We start from the raw sequence: 19,918 nt of genomic DNA, 5'->3' as shown, positions 1-19,918 counted from the left end.
CTGGACCCTTGGAAACTGGTTGAACGAGGTCTACTCACGGGATCCAACATGAAAAAGTTGAGCCCGGCTCCGGTGCTGAGGGCCACGAGCGTGGCGCTGCCGTACAGGGCGTAGCCGGCACACACCATCTGGCTGCCCGGCTGCAGCGCGTCCTGAACCGTGGGCTCCCCCTCCGATGTCTTTAACGCACATCACAACTTTATCATTTATCAAACATCCATTGTTAAGACCAAATGCAAACAGCCACAATGTGACACCATGATCCCGGAAGTGTTAATTCAAAAAGTGTTTTTATTTAAGGTCTACATGGCCTATCTGAAGAAAGTAATACAATGTAATATGATAGGCTACTCCGGTGGAGTAGCCACCGGGAATAATGACACAATTATTATTTTTTTGTTGGTGAACATTAATGTAGGCTACGTCTAGAAAAAAGTTAGTCCATATAATGATTATCCACTACTTTATCAAGGTTCTGGAAGATGTCTTTGGGAGCCGATATTGTCAGAGAATCATTAATCAGATTAATCATTAGAGACTTTACTGAATCCGATGGATTTTCCAAACTACAAATTAGCTGCACTGCAGCGTCCCCTTGTGTCCTTATTGTTGTTTCAGACCAAACAAATCGATATTTTAAATGAAGGTATTCATTGCCAGGAAAATATGAATACGATTTATTTAGTGTTTTATTGCGTGTTCCACCATTCATAATAAGACGAAGTCTTATATAATTGTAACTATGTAAGTAAAATAACCCATGCATCGCTGTCATATGATTTAGACTTTGACACTTTGGATTTATTACGATCTCTAAGAAATCCATCAGCCTAATGAAGCTGACAGAAAACCTTCAAAGTATTAGATGGATCAATAGATCAAATACTGTGTCGGTGGCCTTAACAGTGACATCATTATTGTACGTAATATAACTACTTAAAATGTTAGTACACAAAAGGTTGAAACTGTTTTATGCTATATATATTTATAGATTGGGATGACACACACATACACAGATTCCCCGACATTAATCAATTCTCTATTTTGTATTCCAATTATTACTCACTCGTTTGTAGATGGCAAAAATGGTACCAATAGAGGCCAAGCAGTCGATGTTGCTGGATCCGTCCAGGGGGTCAAAACACACCACATACTTACCCTTCGGGGACAGAGAGAAGGAAGCACAGCTTGAATGGGTGAGAAGAGCTGTTCTAGAAAAGCATTATCTATCAATACGGGTCTCTTTGCGATTTTTAACCATTAAGACCTTCCTTGTAGTTTTGTACAGGTTACATGCGTGTGTGTGTGTGTGTGTGTGTGTGTGTGTGTGTGTGTGTGTGTGTGTGTGTGTGTGTGTGTGTGTGTGTGTGTGTGTGTGTGTGCGTGCGTGTGCGTGTGTGTCCGTTAATGTATATCTGCACATATATGTATGTGTGCATATGTATGTGTGTATGTACATGTTTATTAATTTATTTATTTTTTAATATGTATGTATGTATGTATTATGTTTATATGTATGTGTATGCGTGTATGTACATGCATGTATGTATGAACATGTTTGCTATGTATATGTGTTGTGGGCTTAGGGTAGTGTGTACATATGCATATATATATATATATATATATATATATATATATATATATATATGTGTGTGTATGTGTATGGGCATGTATGTATGTATGTATACGTGTTCTATGTATGTAATGTATGACCCAGCAATATGTATGTTCATGTGTCTGTACTGTATGTATATTCATGTGTATGTACACAATGCGTCAACCCAGGCCCCCTTGTGACCCCTGACCCCTGACCCTTTTCTCCTTGGGCGTTACGATGAGCGTCTCGTTCTCCTCCGACACCAGGCAGCAGGTGGTGTAGGACGCCCGCAGCAGGTTGATGACCAGCGTGTTGGACAGCACGTCCAGCTTCTTCACATCATCCCCCGTCACGTTCACCGAACCCGCCAGACCCTGCCTGACACAACAGCCAATCAGCTGAACAGATCAGTCGGTAGCCCCTTTCTGTCAACCGTTAGCAGAGGCAGCCTACATCCGTGATCTGAGTCAAAACTAGTTCTTACTGTGGGTTGTCTTGGAATCTAGCGCACATTGTCAACATATTGTACAATATGTGTTAACAAATCGGGCCATACATGAACTTTTACATTTTTCCCATCTCTGGATCATAGTCCCAGAGACTGGGATTTTAGTATTACTGTACAATGTAGGCTATATTGCCATAGATTCTTCCAAGGGTATGTTAACCCGTGTCTTAATGTTAGAAATACTAAAAATATCAACAAACATTCCTTAGTTGAACATAGAAGTCGGGGTGTGCATCTTTGTATCAAACTTAACTTTTTTTACAATCACTTTCAATTTCACCACTATTGCATTATGCTGAATACTATGTATCGTGTTTGTGTGTGTGTGTGTGTGTGTGTGTGTGTGTGTGTGTGTGTGTGTGTGTGTGTGTGTGTGTGTGTGTGTGTGTGTGTGTGTGTGTGTGTGTGTGTGTGTGTGTGTGTGTGTGTGTGTGTGTGTGTGTGTGTTCGTAGATTGGAAAAACAGTAAATGTGCTATGACTTATGAATATCCAATGCTCCTCTAGATGTCAGCAGTGGGCCAGGGGGAAACCTACTATGGCTACAATGCCTATGTTTTTATAAGTAAAACATAAAGTAGATAAATGTTGGATGATATAGTTCAACAACAAAAGTGAGCAATTCACAGACATGCGAGGAAGATAATTGTTGAATTTGAAGATTCTAATTTAAACAGATTTTAAGGTTTCCATGTTGATGAACTGCAGGTGATGCAAATCTGTAGAACAATTCCTTTGGTGACAGATAACACATATCGTTAGCCTCAAAGCATCATAGCCAAATTCATATTTCGGCCAAATTGTGATATCTGCCTAACTCTACTCTCTTAACGCTGCTGATTCACTGTGCCTCATTGGCTATATATATATTGGCTATATCTGGTCAAACTTACTGTCTTAACTTGACTGACTATCTATTGCATTGAGACTTACTATCACACACAAATACAAACAAACATACTCTCTCTCACGCTCTCTCTCTGTCTCTGTCTCTGTCTCTCTCTCTCTCTCTCTCTCTCTCTCTCTCTCTCTCTCTCTCTCTCTCTCTCTCTCTCTCTCTCTCTCTCTCTCTCGCGCTCTTCCTCTCTTTCTCTCTTTTGCGCTCACTTGCGTTGATGCAAGAGTGTCTTACCTAACAAAGCATTCGAGATGCTAAGAATAGATACCAAATTCCCATGGCAAGCATTGAATCCCATGAAGCCCTTACAAAATAGCCCTTTTTGTCTCTAATCTCAGTCCAGTCACCTTCCAGAGGATGTTGGCTGTTTTCCAATGTCTATACCTCGACTATGCATCTCTTGTGCAAGATTACACAACCCCAATTGTATTCTATCTCTGTTGTTAAGGAATTTACAACAATGCATCAAAATAGTATCACCCATTGAAGGCACTGACTTTTTAGTTCTTTTGATTCAACTTTTTGCTACTGAGGATTTGTTTTGTGATATACTTTGAATAGTCAGCCATGAGCCAATTATCACCTTTGGGTTGGTAAAATGTCCCAAAGGCTTTGGGGTCAGGGAATGACTCCCCTCTATCAAGTCTATTTTCTAACTCTATGTTTCCAATTTGATTTTCTTAATATACTAATTTTAATGCTTTCTCCTAGAGGAGCCCGAGATCTCCCCACCTGCTTCCCCTGGACCACCAATAGTGTCTAAAGTTGCACTGTGCAAAAAAAGCCTCAACCAGGAAGTGAATGAATCCTCAGTGGCTAACACTCTGTCTTGCCTCTTTCAATTTGACATAAATGAATGCAACTAATGTATTCACTCCAAAGATATATCCTTATTCCCCCATGTAGGGTTGCAGAGACCGTCAACTCTTAATGGTGTTTTGTCAACATAACAGCTTAAAAAGAGGATCTCTAAACAGTCCTTTTTTTTTTAACCAGGCACTTGTGTAATATTCTGCAGTTATGCAATTGCAGTGAGGTTAACCAAAGAGGTGTCCACACACACACCAGTGGTTCTAAGCCAACGCAGCGTTGGTCGAATGCCCAAGCTCATCTACTCCCACAGGTAGTACTCACAGGTGCACCAGTCCTGCCTTGCGCACGGCCGAGGAAATGGCCTTAATGGCCGTCAGCATGGAGTTGATGAGCTGGGTGAGTTCGCCGGTCGACCCCTTGGCCTGACGCCCGGTCTCCATGATGAAGCGGGTCAGCGTCCACACGTCTGTGTCGAACTCCGACTGATCCGACATGGTGTGTGTGTGTGTGTGTGAGTTTGTGTGTTTGTGAATGCTTCTCCTAACTTCTCCTAAGGTGTCTTCCTGTCGAGTAGCAAATCCACAATGTGAGGCAGAGTGTAGCAGACAGAAGGTATAACCGTCCTGCCAAGTGTTCTATTTATGTGTGTGTGTGTGTGTGTGTGTGTGTGTGTGTGTGTGTGTGTGTGTGTGTGTGTGTGTGTGTGTGTGTGTGTGTGTGTGTGTGTGTGTGTGTGTGTTGGAAGATGCAGTGTCAGATAACAGTTGTGGTCGACGTGGTCATAACAAGCATAATCCCCTACCCAGAGGCAAGCCCCTTTCTTAAAACTTGGGATTTTTCATTGAAATCAAAAAGGAGTGTTACACCTTTCACAATAATAGTTTAAACATAGCCAAATGCCAGAGTATGAGTCCTTTTTTCCTAACCGTTGTTACATTGTAAAGCCAAGGCCCTTGGTGCTTAGCCATTGTCTCTCTCTTGCACAGAAACGTGTGACCCTCTGAATGCTTTGCCGAAGTAAGAATGAACTTCTTGACTCCGTAACTCTGTATGTTTTAGCCCTTGTATTTGGTGAAAATACTTTACCAAACCCAATGCTTTGTCCCATACTTACATACACTGGATCTGATGTTGGGCAAGAATTTCTATGTCAGGCTGAGTAATAATCACCCCTACATCACTTGCAGTATTGCAATGATGCACAACAGAGTAAAGTAAAGTATTAAGTTATTACTATGTGTTGCTCTGTTAATGCAAAGCTGTTTAGTGATACATAGCTAAATGTGTTGCTGGACAAGGTTTATCAAAGGCAGAAGATTCACATTTATATGTGTAATGTGTCATTCACTGTCTCAAATAACATTTCTGACTCCATGCTGTCCTTTTGACATTTAACTCAAAGGTCAACTCCTGTAGATAGAATATCCATGCACTTTAATATACACTGCTGAAGGACACTGCAACTATTGATGTCCATTACACTTTTCTAATAGATCTGATCATTTTGTGCGTCAGGTTTGAAAGTAACACAAATAGGAATATTGAATTCATTTTAGGTTCTGGCAGAAGTCATGCGTGCTTTCCCTGACTGACTGTGTCAGCAGTTGACTAGTATCAGTGTCTCAACATCCAGTCACATTCAAACAAGGAATGGGGGCAGACTTTAACTTTCAACTGCTCAAACTCAAATACTGCAAATTCTCAACTCAAACCCCTGTTCATTTTATTGTAATAGCTATAATTTGCCCTTTTTCCCCCACTATGGACATTCATGATACACCCATCACTTTTAAAACAAAAACAACAAAGAATCAGTCTTTGAAGTTTGAATTTTTATTTATCAGACATGATCAAGGCATGAAGCGTTCTTGCATAGATATTTGTATGTGGCCCAACATATATTAAAATGTTCCAACCCGATCAAGGTGCTTGTTTTAAGTTACGTGTGAAGCAAATGTTTGTTGTATGTAGCATGTGATCCATATGTGCGTGAGTGTGTTTGTGTGTGTGTGTGTTTGTGCACGTACTAATCAGTATTAGTGTCTTTGTGAGTTTGCTTGCCAGCTTATGGCAAGCATTGTCTTACTCCTTTGGACTCATGCACTGTTGCTACTCAAAGCAGAACATAAACTCTGAGGAAGGGGTCCAGTCATTTCCCAGTACCCTTTCCTGTGTGGAATGTGTACACACACAAACACACACAAAGACACACACACACACATAAACACAACCAAAAAATGCACATTCACACAACAGAGGGTGCTACTGGCTGGCCTGCTACTTTCTGGCATGCTTCATGAAGATGGCGAGGTACTCTCGCACGTCGTCGGACGAGCCCATGACCACGGGGACCCTCTGGTGGATGTCCACGGGCTGGATGTCCAGAACGTTCTGGGTGCCCGTGGTGGCCATGCCCCCTGCCTGCACCATGATGTAGGCCATGGGGTTGCACTCGTACAGCAGCCTCAGCTACAAGGACATTGGGGGATGGGGGGGATGGACACAGAAGAACGACTAAGAACACGTTCTAGAACATCTGTTACACCAAAATGAAAATGTTAGGAAAAGAAAATGTTCAGCAATAGGTAATTGTCCACAAACCAATGTGGACAATTACCATGGTTACCATGGCTTAATTGTCCATGAAGTAAACCATGGCATGATGCGAACAAACTCCCCAGTCACACTGAGAGGTACGTTTCCGTGTTCCGAACAACTGTGCAAGCTTGCTTGGTTACACGTTAGCAAACACCGTGGCGACAATGAGGTATGTGAGGAAATGGCATTGTGTCACAGACTCGGGTTTGTAGATAGAGCAATCTAGTGAAACGTCTTCACAATGCCATACCATCTTAAAATGGTAAATATGGATTATTCTTTACATTTGTTTGAAAAGTAATCCTTCAGCAACAAATGATGTGTGCCAATAAACAACCAGAAATTACATTAGAAGAACAAAGTTTTACAATTCTTCCAAAATGTTTGGTATGCACCAAGAATCCTTTGTCCCATCCTGGGTAAATAGTAACTACTCTAGCTTATGACAGGTACTGTACCTTTCCCTGGGGACTCTTCACGTTGGCTGTGTACAGGAACACGCCGCCGTACATCATAGTCCTGTGGACGTCTGCTACCATGGAGCCAACGTGGCGAGACCCGTACGGTGCGCTGCCGTCCTGGTGGTTAAAGACGTACAGTAGAGGGTAGAAACATTCCTAGTGTTTTTAACCAGGACTTATTTCATGTTACCCTTATTGCAGTGCAACATTCTTGTTGCCCCTCGATAAGCTAGTGAAATGACGTAAGATGATAGATGTGAGGGTGGGCTCTTCGCACTTCACAACCACTGTAGTCACTACCCATAGTCCTGAGATGTTCATTGAGTGAAAACAATTTGAGTGGAAGCAGATGCACACATTTAAAGCTGGGGACGCAAAAACACATTCAGAGCTAGCAATGGGTTCACATGCCAATAAATGTTGCGCATCATGAATCTTAAGCCAGGTAATTCTTAAGAGTGGCATACCCTTCTAAAATAACAACCAAAGACACCCCACACAACGAAACAGCTACAAAAGGCAAAGACTTTAGGGAAATATGTCGCACATGTTGTAACCAACCACATTGTTTACCTTTGGGAACTTCTTCTTTTGCAGGTACTCTGTGACGGCCGGCTCGAAGTACATGGCGTTGCCTTCGTTTGTACTGTAGATGTTCCCTCGATTCTTCATCTTCACATCTTTGTCTGTCAGGATGAACTCCCCGATCGCCTGGCCAGTCAGGTAACCACACACACTTTTGATTAGTATGTTTACATGCAGATGGATACCTGCTTTGACAGGGTTACTGGGTTATGGGAATTAAATGAGCAGGTTAACAAAGTGACGGGTGATCATAATTCGCAATTCGTCTCATTCTTAATGCTGAACGTTCGTCTGAAGTCAGGGCCATCGCACCCGTTCAAACTGAGGGAGGCCGTGTCCCTCCCCTTATCGGAGGTCCCCCTGATATTAAGGGTGCGTGACAACTCTTTGTGAATATGTCCATTGAATGTGGTTGTTGTACCGCGATAGTAACATCACTGGATGTAACGGGGAGAGCTAACGTGCTGTTTCTCAATGAAATTCAAACATCACATTTATCAAACTGCTATAAAAGCTCCGACTAGTTTCGAGCCTGACTACAGCAGAGAAAAAGGTCACCGCAAGAACTACAACAACAAGGATAAATCAATCTCAAGAGACATTGCTGCAATCTCATACTTTTGGTTTGTTGAGTTTGATGGAAAACATTCACATATTCCCGCGCCCAGTCAGCCCTGGTGAGGGAAAGTCCCTCTGATACTCACAGGGTCCAGCATGAAGCAGTTGACCCCCTGGCCGCAGGAGAGCACCATCATGGTGGCGCTGCCGTACAGGGCATAGCCCGCCGCCACCAGGTCCCGGCCCGGCTGCAGGGCGTCAAGCTCGCTGGGCTCCCCATCTGTGGTCTGTAACGTTCAAACGAATCTGTAACGTCACAAGTAACTCCCCCTTCAGCGGCATGTGGTTGTGGTGACGGTCGTTTCATTAGAAGCACCAAACGCAACAGATGTAAATTAGCCTTGTGGCTATAATCAGGCTCAATTATAATTTGTGCATTGTCCCTGTCAAATAAACGCATTGTTGTGGGTGGCCGGTAAAAGTTTTGTGGAATCTTCGATGATTCACTACCTTTTTGTAGATGGCAAATATTGTCCCGATGGAGACAAGGCAATCGATGTTGGATGAGCCGTCGAGGGGGTCGAAACACACAATGTATTTACCCTGCAATAGAAGAGAGTGAGAGAAAAGGTTTTAATAGAAAAGCTAGGACCTCCCTAATATAAACAGTACTTTTAAGGGAAAAGTCCCCATTCAAACCTGTCTGTGTCAAGTAGGATGAGGTACCGTGTTAAAACTACTACCACGTGGACAAAGTGCCAATGGTATTGAAATCCTCCCGAAACCAGCGATGAAACGCTTCATTTTGTGGGCTTCGTTCCCCCGTTCTCCCAGAGCCACTGACCCGGCTTCCTGCTTCCAGGATGATGGCGTGCTCGTCCTCCTCAGAGACCAGGATGCATGCTGTGAAGGACGCTTTGATCGCGTTGATGACCAGCTCGTTGGACAGGATGTCCAATTTCTTCACCTGGTCCCCGGTCACATTGACGCTGCCCGCAATGCCATAGCTGATAAAGAGACATTATTACAGAGTCATGAATACTGAAAAGGAATAATAAGCATCTTACGATTTAGGATTCTGTCTGCTCAGAAACAGATGAAATGAGTGTGTGTGTGCATGTGTTTACTACTTTTCAAGTTGTAGTTCGGTCCAGACATGGTCGTTTCCCTAATAGCCTATGTTGGGCAAAATAATCTGCTGAGTACATCACATGCACATTATAAATATAGCTAACTCCTACCCTAGCCTGATGAGCACATCACATGGCAGTCACATTACAATATAGTCAACTTTTAACACATAACACACACATGATAATATAGTCAGGCCAAGGCCAGAACCAAGGCCCCATTTCTCCTCCAGGCAAATGGTAGACACTCAGACAATGCACCAGTCATCCTCAAGAACGGGAGAGCCACAAACAGGAGACTCTTTGAAGCTCTCCCCCGTTAGGAAGAACACAAGAAGATACACATGCATATACTAGGGCCTGGGAGCCAAGGTCAAGCAAAAACACACAGAACCACACACATCTCAAACGCACACACCTCATCGAGAGGAGGATACAGCTTAAGACTGTATCACACAGGGACTCATCACCTTCTTCTGAAGCAGACCTTCCACGGAGGCGAAGCTCTGGACGAACCATCAGCGCTGATTAGGGACTTAGACATATTCGATTTCTCACGCTTTATGACTCTGTATAACCGTTGCCACTTTACTTAATAAATCCAAGGTCCTCGTGCCGACAGACTTTATTACCTCTCCGTCTCATTTCATCTGGTCCAGTAACTAGACAGACCGTTTTTCCCCTCACCTACTTGTTTGTGTTTCGAGGAAATCCAAAGATAAATTACATTTTGTTGTGGTTTATTGTTCAGACTTCTTTGCTACCTTTTTTGGACACCCTGATTAGCAAGAAAGAAAATGCAAAGTTGGGAAGGTGTCAAGCAAAATATGCATGCATCACCGGCTATGAGTAAGGAAATGTAATTTAGGAGAGCTCTCTCCCATGGCCAGGCATTCTCTGCCAATGAAGGGAAAATAAAATGAGGGATTTAAGAATTTCCTTAGAATCACGAGAAGGAAAACATAGTTAATGTACCTACTTCGTATTAGGCTTACCCATTTTTGTATCTATCTACCAAGTTAGAGGTTCATAAGGTCGTTAAATGTATCAACTTAATTTTCCTCATTAACCAATTAAATTAAACACAATATAAAGTGGGAGGGTTAGTTTGATGAACGGCGTATGCGATTCATCCAGCCATGTGTACGACTACCTTCGCGACTGGTTGGCTGACTGATCTATAGATCGTTAAACAAAAAATACTTTACTTACAGATGGGAGATTCCTGCTTGCCGCACTGCTACGGAAATTGCCTTAACAGCTGTGCACAGAGAGTTTAGAAGTGTCGTTAACTCTCCGGTCCCTCTGGCTTTGTGACCCTCCTCCAGAAGAAACCTAGTCAAAGTGACTGAGTTGGTCTCAAACGGTCCTTGTCCTGACATCTTGCACAGCAGATCACACCAGTGCAGTGTGTGGAGAAAGGGGAAACGTTTAAAGCATATAACGCGGAACTTATTGCGTTAAGGGGATGGTAAATAAAGGAAAGCCAATCCGAAGAGCGTGCATTGTACAATGTGGTGTGAATCCAGCGATGAACTGATAAAGTCACCGAAAGCGGGATGTGACTGGAATAATGGATGCTGTCAACCCTGAAATAAAACCAAGCATAAGCATTGCGACATCAGGTTGTGTATTTTACACAATTTCAGCAGTTTGAATACCAAGAAGGTTTTAAGATAAATTCGTGAGATGATTTGGTCATCCGAGTTTGACAATTATTTTGCCGTTTGCCCTCTGGATAGAAGATAAGAGTTTCAGAATTCCTTCAGACAGGTTTATTTTTTTTATCTTACCAATCAGTCATTTAGTCAGTCAGTCAGTCAGTCAGCCGGCCCGTCGGTCAATCGGTCAGTCGGCCGGTCGGTCAATCGGTCAGTCGGCCGGTCGGTCTGTCTGTCTCCCTGTCAGCTTCAACAACGATTCACTCTGCGTTCTAACCTAAAGCGACGGGGCGGCGCGACTCCATACAAGTCAACGTTATCGCCATGTTTCAAATCTGTAAGTTAGCATAACACCAGTCTATTGCAAAAAAAGGGACAAAAGGAATAAATACATTTTGTAATTATCTCACTTTATGCTGCTGGGCTGCATTGTGTCAAGTGTGTTTTATATGTTACATTTAAATCTGTGACCTAATCAGTTGACAGTGATGCAATTTGGACGGAACAGGCAGCTATGCACTTTTCACTTCTGTCAGATACGTACACCCAATATAATACACACATGTATGATGATGACGTACGAGCGTAATTTTCTCTCCCTCTCAAACATTGCTACTTTGCGGACTTTACGCAAGATGACACAAATACCACACGATGTCGCTGTTCACCAACCATTCATTGCGATTAAAAATGTGTTTTGCCTTGCAAGCTCAATAAAAGTAGTAATAGTTTGCATTATTTTCCTGTTTTACGTAAACATGAACATCCACTGAATATATATTTTCAAATTTTACAATAACCTAGAGAAAAAGGAAAACCGAAAATGAGATGTGTTTCTCAAAACGTGCAAAGTTAATGTAGAATAAATGGTCGAAAATAAGTCCATTTCGAGATAGATATGAAGCCATGGTAAGGAACTTAAAGTTTGCATTTCCTTAAATCACACTGTTATAGATAAACGAGAGGAGAGCAACCTTGCAGCAGGTAAGCGTCACCTGCTACGCGGACCTTCATAATGGGTGGAACGCCACTGGTCCGGCCATCAAGTGCGCATGAGCGCAGTTTAAGAACTTGCTGAACGGACAACTACAAAGAGGACCGTCGGCGAGGAACAGACGAGGGGAAAGTTTACGTTTTAACACGTTCTGGGGCTAGCATAAGGGTTTCAACATGGCTTTCCTTTACAATTAATTCGGTCATACTTCAATTGCAGTAGCCTACAAAGCAATTAATACGCGTCTGGTTAACATCACGTAAAGACCTGATTGACTGGGAAACTTGGTGTTGGTAAGTAGTGAGCCCCATGCTGTTACTCAGGCTTTGGAATATAATGGGACTACGTTGTTATTAAACGTATTGTATCACCGCATCTGGTCATCCAGGTTTTAAATTCGATTTTTGCTAATGATCAACCCGTAGTGTCTATCATGCTTGCATTTTAGTTTGTTTATACACATTGCAACGATTTGCTCCAATGTTGTACTTCCGTTAATATGTCTCTTCGACCAAAGTGGTTATATTGCCCTCAACAGGTGTTCAACCCGGCTAGGTTAGATGTTGAACTTTGAGCTCTCATAGAGGATCGCAACCGTCCCTTTTCTTTGTTTATGATGGCCCTACGCGACTAGTCACATTGCTGCGACATACGCACGCAAGTGGATACACAGACGCACACAAGTGGATGAATTTGAATAGGTTCCCTAAAGAATACGCATTTTTCCTATCTATATATTTTTTAAAGTGATATTGGCTGTCTTTATCTATGTCCTTAGTCTCCATAAAGCCCCCTGTGCTTTTATTAGTTGGTGTATTTATGTTTCTTTCAGTCATGTAGGAAACCAAGAGATTTTCATATCCTGAACACCTCCACCTCAGGCGCCAGTGCAGAGATGTCTCCTCACATTGTTCACTTGCCAGAGTCTGAAATGCAGGGCTTGAGTTCAACAAAGGCGTCTTTGAGGAGCAGTGAAAGGGACTGTCACCAACTTTTAAAAACAATTCGCTGCTGTATGGCTTATTGGAATCACGGGTCACGTTTCTTTTTTTAGAAAAGTCGTCAGAGACGCCACCTCGCCTTATTTCAGGAACGACTCTCATCCTTAAAATACAACAAAACATTCTCGATATTATCTTTCATGCCAACACACTCATCTGGGGCACATTCCAGTGATGACTGAACAAAAGTTTTGGCAGGGGACCTCTCCGTTTGTAGGTTTCAAATTGTTTGGGTATCCACATGGGGTGAAGATGATGCTGAACCTTAGACCTGGATGTCATGGTGGTCCCCATTGTGCTCAAAGGACTTAAAGATTGGAATCTATAGTGGTTGGGCTTGAGTCTCCTTCTCATAGACCCTTAAACTATGGCTCAAATATTATGTTAAAGGGACTATGATGATGTTTTCCTGTATGTAACATATTTTCATCTCAAATCCTTGTTATGGTCGACAGATAACTATTTAGCAACTTTGCAACCAAAGATGACCTCCAAACTGTTTCTGACTGTCTCAAATCTTGCACCAAATCTTGCAAAACGACTACACACATCAAAGCAGCAGACATCCGATAGGATGCTGAGTTTAGACTAATGTTGAATGAAGCATCCTAAGATGCATCTGTCTTGTCTTGGCATGCCGCTCCATAATCTTTGAACATTCACGGAAACAAGTAGCACGGTTCAAACGTATCAATATGTATGAAATATTGTTTTTCCTGCCTATTCATCATTCTGTAATCCATGTGTCAAAGCTCAAGTTACCCAATTTTATCATAAAAGGGATAGAAATGTCGGGTCTTACAGTAAAGCTCAGTATTTAATGGTAACGGTCTCTCTACCACCGATAACATAAACACCATTCCACTGCTTCCTCACTGCTTTCCCACTGGGGGCACTTCTTAGCAGATTGTGTTTAACAGGGCAGCCTGGTGTCGGCTGGTGCATCTGGCTTAGCCCGGCCGCTTGAGAGGTACACATTACGGGGCGCGGGCCCCTCCGTCTCGCGGACACATGGTCGGCGTCTCTCAATTAACACCTCCCTTAAACGACCTCTTGTGTCTGCCGGGATCAAAGCAGCTTGGCTTCCGTCGACGGGCCGCGTCTGCCCTCCAACCGCCCAGCGCCTCTCTGTGATCATCGGCCCCCCCGGGGCCCTCCGATGTTTGTTTAGAGGAAATGACTTCCGCTCGGCTGCGCTGTCCGAGTCTAATCCGGGCCTGGCCCCGCATGCTGCTGGCCGGCTTTTTTGTGTCTCTGTGGCCGTCTGTAGCCCGCTGTTGCTTTTTTTTTTTGCAGTTCAAGCCGTAGACGTGATGCTCGGTGGAAAGTTTTGTTACTGGCCCTAATACCGGTTGGGTTACTTGAAAGTTAAAAACAAAAGCGTTAGAAGATGAACTTCTGTTTTTGTGCAGCCTATATAGAATCAGCGGGGAAAGAAGACCCTGCTTAGTTTGACTTCCTGGTAGAGTATTTTTCTGTAGATGGCAGTTTTTCTAATATCTCTGCATGTAAGAATGAGGGAGAGGGAACAGCTTGTCAGGATTTAAAAGGGTGCGTGATGGTGGTCTGTGTGAACTGAATGTTTGCCTTGTTATTATAAACCATGTGCACCTTAATTTGCAGTGTTGTGCTGGGCAAAGAAAACCCAAGGAAAAACCTGGTTTAGCCCAGGATGCTTAAAATAGGCTTGAGGATTGGATTGGATTTGATAAGGACATCATGGGTAAACATTGAATCTCCTTTTTAAATGAGTTCCTTTCCTCTTAAATGAATACCTACACAGGCAATGTTACAAAATGGAAATGACCTCAAACCACGATGTAGTTCAAAACAAAAAGGTCAGGTTAGTGTCAATTTCAACAGTTCAATCTGATTGCTTGCCATTTTTGTTCCTGATTTCACAAAGTACCCAACTTAAAGCCTCAATGTATTTTTTTTGGCTTATGACAATTAATATGGATGGACAGCTCAGTCTTGAATCTCCTACTTCTTTTGTGTAAGAAGTGAAATGTCATGGCTAATGGAAGGTTTTATCCATCTCGTAATGTGGATGGTTGCCTCATTTGCCTTTTGTCGTTCTTCCCAATAGCATCATCGACTATTTCCCTTTTATGTTATGAGGTCGGATTATTCCCATTGTGATTTGCAATCACATCCTTGCAAGGAGCTTTCCAATGGACAATATTGGATGTTGTTCTATGCAGAATACAACTGAGTAGAGGGTATTGGTCACCTGTTTGTGTGTGTGTGTGGTGTGCGGTGTGTGTGTGGCTAGCTAGGATTAATCCCAGCAACAACCAGGTGGATTTGAGACCTTTTTGTTGCCTAGGATCTTAAGCCCATTCCTTCTCAAATCACATGTTTGCATCCAAGAATGTGCCTTTTGTTGCGCCAACTGTAACAAAATAATGTGTTGAACTTGGGTTTTTATGAAGTTACCACTTGGGTTGTAATGTCAAACAGGTCCCACTATCTCAATCTCCCAAAAGCATAATTGTCTAATTCCTTCTCACAATTCTTTCTCCCCTTCATACATTTCTTGACTACTTTGACCACTATGATTGCTTATGGTTTAACTAGCTTGAAAGGATATTCCTAGTCAGTTTTTTCTCTTTTTAATGGCATGGCAGACACCTAATACTTGGGTCACTCTGAAGTTGAATCTGATGGTGACTAGTACTACATACTGTAGTCATCATGCGATTTCAGGGGATTAAAGTGAACCACTCCATGGGAAGGTTAGGTTGTTTGAGGGAAGCTTTCTGCTTGACTAGGCTTGTTGCTTATGTAAAAGTATGCTGTTCATGATTAAGATGTGGCAGTAAAACCGTGCTATAGGGTTTGAACCTGCAAAACACCCCACACTTTAATCTTTTTGTTTTCCTGCCTTCCCCATGCTTAAAACTAAGTAGTGTTCTTTGCTTTAATTCCGGGAAAAATACAGAGGAGTCAATTTACATGGAAAAACCTCAGTGTGCTCGATGGCAGACATGTTTGTTTGTGTGTGCGTGTGTGTCATGGGTGGGCTATAGATAATGTCTTTGATAGGTCTTCAAAATAGATGTCAAAAGGTATGCTTAACCGTCATTAAGAACAAACATAGGCTTAGCATCAGGACCAAACCTTATTCTAAGCTGCACTGAAGTGCCAGGGAAATGATGTACGCTGTAAAAGAATACGCCATCTCTTTGTGTGTCATCCACGTTGGGCTGCATAGACCGCAGCTCATGCACCCTATCCGGTATTCAAAGTGCAAGTGTTTATGGAAAGGAGAAACTTTCTTGGAGCAGGGAGGTGTGTCTGGGCGGGGGGCTCCACCTTTTTCGTGTTCATGGAACAGGATAGGGCAGGTGCACAGAAATTCCAGGGCTCAAGTGATCTGGTGATAATCCCAGAGTTATGCAGACGTGCAGCAGCTTTTCACGTCTTGCCACAAGAAGGCAGTCTTGGTGAGTGAACCGACCTCCGTTCTGACAACAAGCCTTCTTGTATAAGCAGGCGACACGAGGATGGCTGGTTTTTCTCAACAGTGGTTGCACACAACTTTCATTGTGATTCATGCGGTTGCAATGGTACCATGACGGTTGTCCACACTGGCAAGAAATGTCTTTCTAATGTGGCCTAAGGATATTTAACATGTGTTTAGGGCCAGTATTCTTGCAGTATTGTTTTGCTTTTAAAGGCAACTTGACAACTTATGAGTTGACATTAACACTATTTTGCTTGAGCTGGATGCTACAAAAGCTGTAGAGTTGTCAAGCCGTCATAGAAACGCCACTGTTATACTATATCCTTGTGTCCAAATAACCTTGGTCTACCAAGTCCTACTCCTGTTACACTGTGTGTGTGTGTGTGTGTGTGTGTGTGTATGTCTTTGTATGTGTGTCAGTGTGTGTCCCTGCTGATTGGTTGCCCTGTTAAACAATGCCTTGTGACGTCTGTCTGTACGATAAGTCTTCACTTGTCCGTTGGCGAGGGTTCCTTAGGGGTCCTCTGTTGTACTGTGAGATTTTTAGAACTTGTCACCGGAGATGCGGTGCACTGAAGAAATACTTTTCCCTCAATAATATAACACAAGGTAAGGGATATCCTGAATTGAAATTGGCTTGTTTACACATGTCGTCTAGACAGTTATGTTAATCAGGCGTTATGGTTGGAGTACAGTTGTATAACTGTTGAATGTAATTCTGATCTGTTGTGTGTTGTTGTATTTAGTATTTGATATTGCTCGTTTTTCATGGCATTGTGTTGTAAGACAAGAGGCGATGAATGGTAAAACATCGTGCCATCAAAAAGCTAAGACGTCCTAGCTGCGCCGTCACTCTAAATTGTCATGTTATTGTATGGTAATGTTGCAAGAAGGGTAGTTATAGCTCTCTGCTAAGGCTAGTTTTCAGGAGGCAGGGAAACACCAGTGGTGCCTGCAGGTTGCTGTGTTCTGGAGCAAGTGATGGTTAGTTCTGATAGTGCTGATTAGTCTGAAATGTTTGTATACAGCTGTGGTTGCTTTTGAAGCCTACTAAATCTTTGGCAAAAGGTTTTGCCGGTTTTAAAGAATGGTTTAAATGGCCCAGCCATAACGCTGTCTTGATATCAATTTTATTGATACAAAAAAAACTTGCCATGACATGAGGATGTTCTCCAATTGTTGCTTCTCCGAATGGCAAAATTAGTCTCAATCTCCTTCAGTAAATTGGTTTTCTGAGCAATGTGGACATCTTTGATTAGATAATTTCTTTGTTTATTATGAGTGTGCCGTCTGATGCCTAATAATGAAGTCTAACGATGGCTATTGTAATGTTTGGTTTAAACCATCAAGGCTGGCCAGATGTCCCTCTCTTTTAAACTTGGTTTGAATGTATAAACATCCCCATGAAGAAGGTTTGGATCTTTCCGTAAGCTGTTGAGCTGGGCCACTCGATTGTTCCCTCTTGTGTTCTGTGTGGATTTTGTTTACAGTAAAGATTGGCTCGGTGGTGAAACCGTTGATCTTTTATCTGAGCCAGTTAAAAAGTTCCCTTCACATGAAAGCCTGCTGCCTGAGCGCCACATGGCAAATGTTTTTAATGTTGCTCAGTCTCCGCAGAAGACCCTAGCGTCTTCTGCTCACATGTTGGTGCCTTTCATCGTCTACTGAAGTGTAATCTTCAATGCCTCAGTCTTCAATGCTTACGAACCTTTGAAACAACTTGAAATTGCGTTGTGCTTTGTAAGCTAAGCGGGCACGTGATTTACAAATTGCTCCCACACTTTAAACCCATGTCTAATTGCGTCGCACTTTCTGCTCAAAAGGCATTTTGTTTTTATTGACCAAAAATGTGATGACACTTCACTATCCTTCGACCAAACCCCCGTCCAGGCAGGTGGTGGTGAGATGGTTGATGAAGAGGGCGTGTTCATTCAGACCCTTTTCCCCAGCCGGTGAACCGTGCCTGCCGCCCTCGGTGTTTGGCGACGCGAGGCCATGCCTCGCTGCGTGGCTGCGGTGAACTCGGCCTGATGATGGCCGGCTTGCCCTCCTCGGGTTTCACTCCCAACAAAGTGAGGTGCACATCGCCACGGCAACGATCGCCAGAGGCTCCACACCTATAGCCTTATGTCCCCGCTGGTGCTAGGAGGCGGGGGGGATGCAGACTTTGTTTTGTATTTTTTTACTTTTAACAGGCTTATCTACTGTGTTGATTCGAGGATGGGGTATTTTACAGTACAACTATACATAAATAATATATTAAATGTACATTGCTTGTTTCTAGTTTAGTTCTTTTAACAGTGTATGGGCGTTGGACTTAAGCTTTCCGTGGCCTGCTGCTGTCTCGGGTGATGCAGAGTATGCTATTGCTTTTCTAGCTGGAACCGGCATTCAAAATATTTGAAAAAACCTGTTGCGTACAATTCTGCTACTTGGTTATTTTATTTGCTACTCTGCATATTTCTATCCTGATGGATCATCCCTGAAGTATTTCTAAAATGATAGCCCTGCTCCCTTTGGCAGTGGGAACATAATGTGTAGGTAGTTGTCATGTCTGAGTCTACAACCGGCTTTTGTTTATGCAAATTGTGGGTGTGTAAAATTGTGATTAGACTGAACATACTATTTTCCTTCCACTCCTGTTGCCCTGTCTCAGGCTGTAACACTTCCTTCTTTTATAATGAACTTTTCGAAATAGGTAGCCAAAGTATTTGGCATAACAAAGATGTAGTTTTTTTTAATAGACATTTGATTTAATCAATATACATTTTGTATTGACTCTTAATCCTGATAAGTATGTTCATCAATGTAATATAAAGCAAAAAATGTGAAATGTTATTTCCTTTCACCGTTTGAGTTTGGTGAAAAAGGTCTCGCGTTCATTCTCTCCTGCTTTGTCTTGTTTTGCATAGTGAGATCTGTAGTGGCCATACTTTCTACAGGCAAATGGCCTCCAAATTGTTCCTTCCGACTGCACCAGTGAAATGGGAACCTGCTTGCTATTCAAGTCAATATTTGCTCATGGATGTCAAATTAAGCCATATGTTCATATGTCGTATGTTCTTATCATGCATTAGCATTATCAAGAGTACGTCAGTGTTCACAATGATCTGGCTCATCTAGTCACTAACACTGATCTGTTCTAGTAAAAAGACATGTCACAGCATGCAATGTGTCATGGCCATGTCCATGTCCTTTGAGTAAGGCATGGTGGAAAAATGCATACAAATAATAAACTGCATTCTACAATACTACAGTTTTGATACATTTATTTTGAACTAAATGGAAAACTTCCAAAATTCCCAGAATGTCCCTATTGGAGTTAATCCCTCTGTTTTGGTGAAAGTCACTCTCTACATTAAACTGAGTGTGGCTGTCATTCAGCCATAGAGTTTCCAATGGAATGCTGACGCTATTGTAAGACAAATGACTCCTGGGACCCAGCACCCGACCCCCCCCCTCTGCCCTCTCCTTTCCCAACACAATGCGCTGTGTTATACCTAATGAAGGCATGCTACTGTTGTCTTAGCCTATGGCCCTCCGGATGCTAGCCCAGGGCAATGTCATGAAAAGGTTGACCCGGAAGTCATTGCTAAGGTCAACCCTTAACACAACTTTGTTTACGTTGTTTTTATATTGGTTCCAG

General features: G+C 42.6%; 3 protein-coding genes across 12 annotated transcripts in view; 1 reads left to right on the top strand and 2 right to left on the bottom strand.

Annotated features, from left to right (window-relative positions):
- Positions 1 to 4,441, bottom strand: part of fbp2 (fructose-1,6-bisphosphatase 2) — a 10,669-nt gene extending 6,228 nt beyond the window's left edge. The window contains exons 1-4 of the mRNA XM_060055159.1: positions 4,137 to 4,441; positions 1,813 to 1,975; positions 1,067 to 1,159; positions 39 to 179 (exon numbers count right to left, since the gene is read on the bottom strand). Of these exons, the coding sequence (XP_059911142.1) occupies positions 39 to 179; positions 1,067 to 1,159; positions 1,813 to 1,975; positions 4,137 to 4,309 (570 nt within the window). The 5' untranslated portion in view covers positions 4,310 to 4,441. The remainder of the gene's footprint in view (positions 1 to 38; positions 180 to 1,066; positions 1,160 to 1,812; positions 1,976 to 4,136) is intronic.
- Positions 4,442 to 5,632: 1,191 nt separating this feature from the next.
- Positions 5,633 to 10,604, bottom strand: LOC132460117 (fructose-1,6-bisphosphatase 1-like). The gene is made up of 7 exons (XM_060055157.1): positions 10,360 to 10,604; positions 8,862 to 9,024; positions 8,528 to 8,620; positions 8,164 to 8,304; positions 7,448 to 7,585; positions 6,872 to 6,991; positions 5,633 to 6,284 (listed from the first exon to the last, which is right to left on the bottom strand). Exons 1-7 carry the CDS (start codon positions 10,527 to 10,529, stop codon positions 6,093 to 6,095), a joined length of 1,017 nt encoding a protein of 338 aa, XP_059911140.1. The 5' UTR covers positions 10,530 to 10,604; the 3' UTR covers positions 5,633 to 6,092.
- A 1,269-nt stretch (positions 10,605 to 11,873) lies between these two features.
- kank1a (KN motif and ankyrin repeat domains 1a) overlaps positions 11,874 to 19,918 on the top strand; it is a 37,899-nt gene continuing 29,854 nt past the window's right edge. For 5 of the 10 annotated variants that reach the window (XM_060055138.1, XM_060055129.1, XM_060055135.1 and 2 more), the window contains exon 1: positions 11,874 to 12,095. The gene's annotated coding sequence lies outside the window, so the exon portion shown is untranslated. The remainder of the gene's footprint in view (positions 12,096 to 19,918) is intronic. The other 5 variants (XM_060055128.1, XM_060055139.1, XM_060055133.1 and 2 more) reach the window with 3 other exon arrangements.

This window comes from Gadus macrocephalus, chromosome 6 (genome assembly GCF_031168955.1).
Source record: "Gadus macrocephalus chromosome 6, ASM3116895v1".
NCBI lineage: Eukaryota > Metazoa > Chordata > Actinopteri > Gadiformes > Gadidae > Gadus > Gadus macrocephalus.
Note: the sequence above shows the minus strand (reverse complement) of the source record. Positions and strands in the feature narration are given on the sequence as shown.

What these genes read in the sequence shown, in the direction of transcription:
- LOC132460117 (XM_060055157.1), bottom strand. Translation starts at nt 10,529, where the DNA reads ATGTCAGGACAAGGACCGTTTGAGACCAACTCAGTCACTTTGACTAGG. An exon ending in CAAGCAGGAATCTCCCATCT is followed by an intron (nt 9,025 to 10,359) that starts GTAAGTAAAGTA and finishes TCTCTTTATCAG; the next exon opens with CTATGGCATTGCGGGCAGCG. An exon ending in TGAAGAGTCCCCAGGGAAAG is followed by an intron (nt 6,285 to 6,871) that starts GTACAGTACCTG and finishes ATGTCCTTGTAG; the next exon opens with CTGAGGCTGCTGTACGAGTG.